At 44.1% G+C, this 9682-nt stretch overlaps 1 protein-coding gene across 2 annotated transcripts in view; it reads left to right on the top strand.

The window, feature by feature from the left end:
* Window positions 1–4390, top strand: part of LOC106805396 (cullin-1-like) — a 24006-nt gene extending 19616 nt beyond the window's left edge. The window contains exons 6-7 of one of the 2 annotated variants that reach the window (XM_014806962.1): window positions 1297–1301; window positions 4337–4386. In XM_014806962.1, coding sequence (XP_014662448.1) covers window positions 1297–1301; window positions 4337–4368 — 37 coding nt within the window. In that variant the 3' untranslated portion in view covers window positions 4369–4386. Of the gene's footprint in view, window positions 1–1296; window positions 1302–4332 lie in introns of both variants that reach the window. The other variant, XM_014806964.1, reaches the window with a different exon arrangement.
* The last annotated feature ends 5292 nt before the right edge of the window (window positions 4391–9682 follow it).

Raw genomic sequence — 9682 nt, 5'->3', positions numbered from 1 at the left:
TCCGTCTACTACTACCGTACGCTTGGCGAGCTTTCATCTTTAAGGCTTAATGACACTCAACGTACGCCCATCTCGTGGCCAACTTTCGATTAACAGATGCCGCAACGAACATTTCTTCGGAGAAGGTTCCTGATACATCCCAGGCCGTGGAGTTTCGTAATAAAGGGCTATCCGTTTGTCTGTACTTGTCCATCTGCCACGGGATCGACAAGGAGATCTGATCCGTCTTAGATGGTGTTCCGCGGGACACAGCCAGTTTATTTAGAGCAACTTTCTTCATAATTTGCCTACCATCGCTGGCCGCCCTGCTGGGAACCGGGACATGTACGTTAAACATGTATAAACATGGGCTGCCGGAGGTGAACCCACCCAAATTAATCTATAGTATAAACATTTATTGGAAGTTATATAAAAAACCGTTACTCTATGGTTGTAGCTCATGAAACGGTCTTGCTAGGCCGTGTTAAGAAGTCTAGAAGAACATCAGACAATCAGTCTGATAGACAATCAGACAGTGTATAGACATCGTCACAACAGCCTTCGGTCCGCAGCGCTACCGCCTCGAGAAGGAGAGAAAGTTGAGAGAGAGCGCGAGAGAGAGAGCAGCTGAGCAGCAGAGGAAGCAGAGAGAGAGAGAGACGAGAGGGAAGAGATGAGAGAGAGAGAAGTAGGAGGAGAAGCGAGGGGACGACAGTGAGAGAGAGAGAGAGATGCGCGAGGAGAGATGGGTAGAGAGAGAGAGAGGAGAGGAAGAGAGAGAGAGAGGGAGAGAGAGAGGAGTGGAGAGAAGACGAGAAGGAGACGAGAGGAAGACAGAGAGAGGAGAGGAGAGAGAGAGAGAGAGAGAGGAGAGAGAGAGAGAGAGAGAGAGAGAGAGAGAGAGAGAGCAGAGCAGAGAGAGAGAGAGAGAGAGAGCAGAGAGAAGAGAGAGAGAAGAGAGAGAGAGAGAGAAGAGAGAACGAGAGAGATGAAGAGGAGAGAGAGACAGGAGAGAGCACCGACGAGACGAGAGAGGAGACGCAGCAGAGAGAGCAGAGAGAGAGGCAGAGGCAGAGAGAGAGAGAGAGAGAGAGAGGCAGAGAGGGTGATAGAGGAGAGGGAGAGAAAGAGCGAGAGAGAGAGGAGAGAGAGAAGGAGAGAGAGAGAGAGCAGCGCGCAAAAGATGGTGAGAGAGAGAGAGAGAGAGAGGCGAGAGAGAGAGAGAGAGAGAGAGAAAGGCGAGAGAAGACAAAGACAAAGAAATGAGCAGAGACAACGAGGGAGAGTGAGTGTGATGCGCAGCGGAGCAGAGAGAGGCGAGAGTGTGATTACCGGAGCTCGAGGAGAGAGAGCAGAGCCGAGAGATGCGAAAGAGGCAAAGAATGGAGAGAGTGATAGTTGGCCATCATAGGTTGATATGAACATTAGCAGCCAACAGATGACAATTGAGGTAGTACAATGTCATTGCATAGAATGAAGGAAGTTTTAATCGCTTAAGTCTGGGTTATGTACTGTACCATGAGCACGGTAACACGTCCTATTCTATCTGTTGTAAACAACACTGGGCCCAGGAATCTGCGTTAGCATTTAATTAAGACTCACAGAGATCCACTGCTATGTATTGTCTGACGTGAAAGTTCATAGTTCATTGTTGGCGAATTTTGCAATTGCCTATAAAATCGATACTAATTGGCCATTTTTAAATGGCCACTCTTCTTTGAGCAAGACCATTTAGGCGTATAGTTTCATAAAAACAATCTGCGCGCATTCGCTGAATTTCCATACGTGCCGTGTTCTCGCCGCGAAGATGTTGTTGTGGCCGGGAGGTGGGCAGGGGTTCTGTTCTCTTGCTGGCCTTGCACTGTATGTGGAGCATTACTAGCGACACACTGCTGTTGGCGCTTGACATAGTTTTCGGTTGCCGACCACTTGAGACCTCGTTTCCATGACTGGAGCCTGCAGCAGCAGACATGTACACCGTTCTCACATGACTGCTCACTGCAGGCCAGTCGTGTCTCGTTCACGCTCAATATATGGCCCGAGCTGTGAAATTTAAATGTAATTCGTTTGACGCGTCTGGCCCCCAGCCCCAGTGGCTGTGCTGGTGTTTTTAAATTTTAATCTTAAATTTCAATTTTTTACGATGGTTGATTTAAAATCAGATCCCGGGCAAGTAGTATCGGGGACGGAGGGAGATTTTCGTGCGGCAGTTATCACAAGCGTTCCTGTTTGGTTCGTCAGTGTCTACAGTCTGTGTGAATAGTTTGGCTGCATGGTAAAACGACGCGGCTAAGCTAAAAAAGATTAAAGCAAAAACAATGTGTGTTGAATGAAATAGAGAATTGGGCCCCTCTGAGATGCCGCATGTTGACATGCCGTGCATGTATGTCACTGAGCTGGATTAAAAATAGCTTGTAACAGGATTACAGAAAAATCACATACTCATTTTAATTGTATAGCTGTAGTGGGATGGATACTGACCTTAATATCACTGTGTGATATAGGTAGGGTTTATAAGTCGCCACGCCTTCAGACTGTATATATCAACTGTTAGTAGTGCGAGTTCCAGTTCAGCTGTAATTATAATTCTTTACAACTTTAATAGTTATCCTCATTGGTAGTCATATATGTGTATTTGATAGGCGATATCATGTTCTAAACCATACATGTCCTATCAGTCTGAGTAGGTTTTTCCACAGCACGTCTATAACGCAGGGTTGCGATATGTTTATTGTGCAGATCTGGCTGACGTACTGCTTGTTGTGTGGCGTTGTCATATATGTAGTTAAGACAATTCTTTTGCGTTCCTCGGCAGGTTACCAATGGGTCCTGAAGCTGATGGCGAGAGAGGAAATTGGCGAACCATCAAACACACGACCTCGTCAGCGGGGTTCATCAACTGTTACGGTCTATCTTAATGCATGTTCGCAGACGTCTCCCTCCTCTCATTTGCTCTTCTTCTTCACGTGTCCTGCTCCTCTTGACACGACGCAAAATTGCAATTTAGATTTGGAGTGTGCGTATCTGCGGATTCATACCACGGCATGCTGCATTGATCTCACACTCTCGTCGTGTCTCTGTCTCTCTGCTGCTCTCTCTCGCTCCTCTCTCCTCTCTCTCTCTCTCTCTCTCTCTCTCTCTCTCTCGTCTCTCTCTCGTTCTCTCTCTCTCTCTCTCTCTCTCTTCTCTCGCTCTCTCTCTCCTCTCGTCTCTCTCTCTCTCTCTCTCTCTCTCTCTCTCTCCCTCTCTCCTCTCCCCTCTCTCTCTCTCTCTCGTCGCTCTCCTCTCTCTCCGCTCTCGCTCTCGGCTCTCCGCTCTACGTCCGCTCCGCTCTCTCTTCTCTCTCTCGTCTCTCTCGCTCTTCTTCTTTATCTCTCTCTGTTTGATGCTCTCTCGCTGTCACTCTCTGTGTGGCTTGTCTCTACTTACACGTATTCTCCTCCAGTAATGTCACGTCCTTTTCTGATCCTGTCATCATTCGTTGACAATGCTTAAGTATGACAAGCCCTGGTTACGATGGAACGCTACAAGGTCATGGTCTTCAGTGGTTTCTTTTTGCACCACTGTGCACAACAAATTCCAGTCACTCCTTACATTGTATATACATGGTGTTTAGCCGCGGGCGAGACGTATATATACAGCAGGTCGCGCTTATAATCGGCGGCTTTCACGCCCTCAGCTCACACTCCTGCATATTTTTACGCATGAGCTAGTACTCACAAACAAATAGTGCTTTGTAGCGACCCGCGTCTTATAATCGTCTGCAATTTGGTCTACGCAGTGGAGCTGGGTCTCAATGAGGGAGGAACCGACAGTGAAGAGTGGCCAGAACCTGCTCGTCTCACACGGAGCACTTTGAGAATGATGTTCCTGCAGGACCGACGCAGCGCTTCTCTGAAGGGAGTTCGAGTCCTCCGGCAGATCCGTCACGGAGTCATGAGAGGTGAGCGGAGGGGAGAGAGGCAGGGAAGGGGGTTAAATGCACAATTCGTTAGTGTGCATCTTTGTCAGTGCTTGTACCTGATATGTATATATGTATGATAGTATAATATATATAGATCATTATATGTATGATGTATTATTATGGCACATGCCGGTGTTCCTGAAGAAGGGGCTGGTTAGAAGTGTCGTGGTGCGCGCGTGCGTCGTATGCGATGCTGTGCGTGCCAAAAATGTTATTAGATTGTAAGTGGCGGCTTACTGATGCTGCATCAGAAGTCGCAGATCAAGGCCAGCATCATTCTGGGCTGCTGCCTGACTGTGGCTTGCTGTAGTGACACGTTCTGCAGGCGAGAGGGACGCGGGAGCAGGCTGTTTGAGGAGCAGCGCGGGTGCAGGTGTACCTGCCACGCAGAAGAGACCTACGACCCGGCTCGCTGCGCACCGTAGCGAGAAGCGTGCTCATCGTAAAAGCACCGCTCGAGACCTTTCACGCGGGAGTTCAGAACTGCTGACGCCGCCAAAGAACGAGGTAGGCCCAGCGCTGGTGAGCGGGGCGTGTACGATTGAATAAACCTCGCAACAAAAGACACTTACTCGCGGGAGTTTTTTCTGAGGGAAACTAGACAAAGCGAGGCGTAATGGCCAGTTGGGAAAAAAAAACACTGCACCATGATGGATTTCAAATACAGGCATGTATTGATATATTATAGGTATTATAGTAGTGCATTGCTCACGATCATCGATTTTACTCGATCAGCGGTTGAACAGTGGCTCAAACAACTTCGCGTTGGTTATCAAAATCCATAATCAATTTCATGCGGAAAAAAAAAATAAAAAATTTTTTTTTTTTAAATTGAACAAGAAAACTTGGAAAATCATGAGAATCGACGTACAATGTATTATCCCACAGTAGTAAACAGTGCAAAAAACAGTTAAACTAGGGGGCTAAAACAAATCACATACATGCTACACACGTACATGCACACGACGTTCACGCACGACGCAGGGCATTCAAAACCCGGAGTAACCCGATCTGTAACCGATATCCGGTTACTTGGCGTCACCGCTGATCTATTACGAACATTACAAACCGATTTGAACAACACTATATATAGATACCAGGATATACTTATCAGTAATACCAGGACACATTGTTCACAGACGGCTCGATGTTAAATTGACAACGGCGGTGCGTCCACTGTGTGCCTGCTTACTGTATTAAGAACCCCTTGGCTACTGTTGAGCCATGACTTGCCAGTATGCAAACCATCACAAAATGTTCTTATTGAGCCAGAAATGCTGCCTGCGAAGTTGATTCATATTTACATTGAATTTTGAAAACTTTGTCGGACAAAGTTTCGGACGTTACAGATACCACATTCTAGAGCGATGTGACTGAGAACGCTAACAGTAGGCCTACGCTAGCGCGAAATAGTTCCTGGGAAGAAAACAACTTTCATTGTTTTGCTGATTGCATAAGTGAATGCTAGATAACATGATCTAACAAATTTTAACATATTTGTACTGGAACAAACATTGAATAAATGATAATAACTTGTTGCTATCATAGCTAGAAAGACAGTTCATTGTTAATGATAAACTGCGCGCTCGGCTGAGTGTCCCGGGAGTGTGTAAAAGCGACTGTGTGAACATTGAAAGTTACTAGGTATCGTAAGGACTGTTTTAGGGTTTGCTGAAGAATGTTATGACGCTAGCAATACAAATGAGTAGTAGTGAATTTGCCAGACATATATGGCTAGTCACAGTAGCTACATCTAGGCATTTGCTACGAACTGGCGTTTGAAGTCCCAGGTGCATCCTGGATTGCACCACTCCGGTAACTGGGGGGGGTTATTAACCCTTGACGTCTAACTCTGGATCCGACTTTAACCAACTAGAGTCCCTCTCCTGTGAGTAGGCAGTGTTGTTGGAGTTAGACATGTTTTGGGACAGTATTAGTTGGTACAACGTGCTAGGTTACCCAACTTCTAAGAGTGTAGTGAGTTGCATCGCCCTTCATTACTTAACTATTAACGTAATTAGGGTTTAGGTAAGCTACATGCATGGACGCTGTGTAGGGAATGCCAACAAGACCATTGGTGCTATTCTAATTATCACAATTATGTAGTGCATCGGGTAAATAATTAGGAAAACTAATCAGCATCTTCGATTCATTGGCATTTGGCAGTAACTCGGGCAATTGTGTTTTCCATCATCTATTTGTTTTGATGTTTGGGACCATCTTAAAGTTTTGCATTTTCGTGATGCTAAATATTTTCTTGTAGCTGTGGGATGCATTTCTAGTCATGGGACACACACTGCTGTAATAGTTGCAGTTAAAAGTTCAGCCACCTGTTTTAAATAGTGAAGTGATGTGTTGTGCATTGTTTTTTGCCCTCTGGGCTTACTTTTTAAACTCAAATATCTTTTGTTAGTGACTCCCAAGCTGATGTTATGTAGTTTATGGCTTAAAGCTGGCATGCTAAAAAAAAGTTGAAGAACTGCACCGAACAGTTTTTGCGTGTGTGAAATGAAAAGGGAATGCATTTCCTCAGGGGAATGTACTCGGTCATGGTACTTGGATCATGTCTACAGTTCAAACGCTGGAAGGTTTAGCGCTTGAGGGGGTTAACCTTTTTCAGTGGTCATGATTAAGAGTGAATTTTGATGTAGCATTGGAAAACAGATGGTCCGATTTAGCGTAGGTATGTGTATGTTTGGGGTGAGGGTGTATAATGAGGGATGTTAGTTATTTATAACTATTAGTGGGACACTTACGACGGCTTGTATCCATTTAGATACACTGTAAAAGAAGCTAGATACTTTTGTGTTTTTGTGGCTTCCAAAAATGATCTTCTCTGCAATTGTGGCAGTGACCCAGATCCCATTAGCTTAGCAACTCACAGGGCTGGGTGCAATAGGTGTTGGGGGGGGGGGTGGCTGTGATGATATACGAGACAGCTGCTCTTAAAATATGCATGTCCCACGATCAATTATGCATCATTCGTTAATTATTAATGCGCTAGCCCCTGCGCCGGCTTGTACCAAGGGGTGTGATGAGATCTTTCCTCACGCATCGTGCGGAATCTGTGAACCTAGCTGAGGAGTGCAGTAGATGAGAAGGCAAATTAGTCCCGTTGGTTATTTTATGGATGTTCGGTTAGGTGAGAGTGTCNTGATTAGTGGTCATAATAAGCTGAGGAACGTATACACTTGCTTCTTTATTGGTGGCAAATTTTGATGAGAAAAATCGGTTAAAAATGCGGGAATCGGTTGTCTCACTCTTGTGTTATTATCTACTCTTGAAATTATGTAGTGCATCGGGTAAATAATTAGGAAAACTAATCAGCATCTGCGATTCATTGGCATTTGGCAGTAACTCGGGCAATTGTGTTTTCCATCATCTATTTGTTTTGATGGTTGGGACCATCTTAAATTTTTGCATTTTCGTGATGCTAAATATTTGCTTGTAGCTGTGTGATAGTGGGATGCATTTTTACCTCTGGCCACGGAGTGGAGGAGGTTATGTGATCGCTCTCGTGTAGTGTGTTCGTGTGTTAGTGTGTCTGCGCGATCGATACTAGCGCGTAAAGTCAGCGAGCCAGCTCGTAACACATACATGTTACATGCTGGCGGAGGTATGCACTCTCCGTGAGTGCCCTCTGTCTAGTTAGTCATGGGACACGCACTGCTGTAATAGTTGCAGTTAAAAGTTTAGCCACCTGTTTTAAATAGTGAAGTGATGTGTTGTGCATTGTTTTTTTGCCCTCTGGGCTTACTTTTTAACCTCAAATATCTTTTGTTAGTGACTCCCAAACTGAGGTTATGTAGTTTATGGCCTAAAGCTGGCATGCTAAAAAAAGTTGAAGAACTGCACCAGTTTTTGCGTGTGTGAAATTAAAAGGGAATGCATTTCCTCAGGGGAATGTACTCGGTCATGGTAATTGGATCATGTCTACAGTTCAAACGTTGGAAGGTTTAAAGCTTGAGGGGGTTAACCTTTTCCAGTGGTCATGATTAAGAGTGAATTTTGATGTAGCATTGGAAAACAGATTGTCCGATTTAGCGTAGGTATGTGTATGTTGGGGTGAGGGTGTATAATGAGAGATGTTAATTATTTATAACTATTAGTGGGACACTCACGACAGCTTGTATCCATTTAGATACACTGTAAAGGAAGCTAGATACTTTTTGTGTTTTTGTGGCTTCCAAAAATGATCTTCTCTGCAATTGTGGCAGTGACCCAGATCCCATTAGCTTAGAAACTCACAGGGCTGGGTGCAGTAGGTGTTGGGGGCTGTGACGATATACGAGACAGCTGCTCTTAAAATATGCATGTCCCACGATCAATTATTCATCATTCGTTAATTACTAATGCGCTAGCCCCTGCGCCGGCTTGTTCCAAGGGGTGTGATGAGATCTTTCCTCATGTATTGTGCGGAATCTGTGAACCTAGCTGAGGAGTGCAGTAGATGAGAAGGCAAATTAGTCCCGTTGGTTATTTTATGGATGTTCGGTTAGGTGAGAGTGTCAATTACCCCTTTCGAGTTATCCCCAGATTTATGCACATTTGTGCAGTGAGCTGTTGTCACTTTGCTGCGTTTCTGAGAATAAAAAAACGTAATGTGAATTGAAGTGCTGGACTTAAATTAACTACGTGACGAATTTTTCATGATTTTTCAAAATTGTTGAAATTCTTTTACATGAAAAGTAAGTACTAATGGGACTAAATGTATCCTCAAATTCTTACCTGATAAGATTGTTTCTGAACTAGTTAAAAATATTTAAAAAACCTGGGCAATTTCATATATTTATCACGACATTAAATGCTTGCTATGGGCTATGTACGAGTCACGAGTGTTTGTTCACTTCGAACGGAATAGCAAAATAGGAAGTAATAATGCAACAATTTAACCATAAAAAGTGAACAGAATCACTTACATTTTGTGAGAAAGTGGCCATAATTTTTTTTACTTTTACTATTTACGGTGACGTAATCACTTTAATCGGGGACTTTCATTCCGTAGCTTTAGTTGCATAGGGTTAGATGTTTCATAAAGAAGGAGGCTACAGCTAGCTTGTGTGGGTAATGTGTAACGGAGATGGCACAACCACCTAGCTGTCTTTACTCTTGCCAATTATTGTATCCCCCGAACGAAGTTCGTGGGGATACTATGGGTTTGGCATCGTCGCGCCGCCGCCGCCGCCGCAGAGATTTCCTTGTGAGCGCTCTACCGGCTGCAGTTCTTCTCCGATCATCTTCAAATTTCGCATGAAGGTGCGTTATCGTAAAGCGAAGACGCCTATCGTTTTTGGTGTGGGTGGAGTCATCGTTGCCATGGTAACAACATTTTTTGTCTAAATATTCTAGAACCTGTAACTTCTGCAGTTTTTACCCGATTGTCATAAAATTTATATTTATATTAAAATTTATATTTAATATTTGTATTAAAATTTATATTTAAATTGTTATTTATATTTAAATTTATGATTGTCATTAAATATATATATATATACATATATATATATAGGTAATGTTATATCGGCCCTGTGTGCCAAATTCCATGACAATCGGCTAAAAACAGCACAACTTACAGGTTCTACAATATTTCCACAAAAATGTTGTTACCATGGCAACGATGACTCCGACCACACCAAAAACGATAGGCGTCTCCACTTTACGATAGCGCACCTTCATGCGAAATTTGAAGATGATCGGAGAAGAACTGCAGCCGGTAGAGCGTTCACAAGGAAATCTCTG

This window comes from Priapulus caudatus, unplaced genomic scaffold (genome assembly GCF_000485595.1).
Source record: "Priapulus caudatus unplaced genomic scaffold, Priapulus_caudatus-5.0.1 Scaffold112, whole genome shotgun sequence".
Taxonomy (NCBI): domain Eukaryota; kingdom Metazoa; phylum Priapulida; class Priapulimorpha; order Priapulimorphida; family Priapulidae; genus Priapulus; species Priapulus caudatus.
The sequence above is the reverse complement of the archived record's forward strand: the minus strand, read 5'-3'. Positions and strand labels throughout refer to the sequence as shown.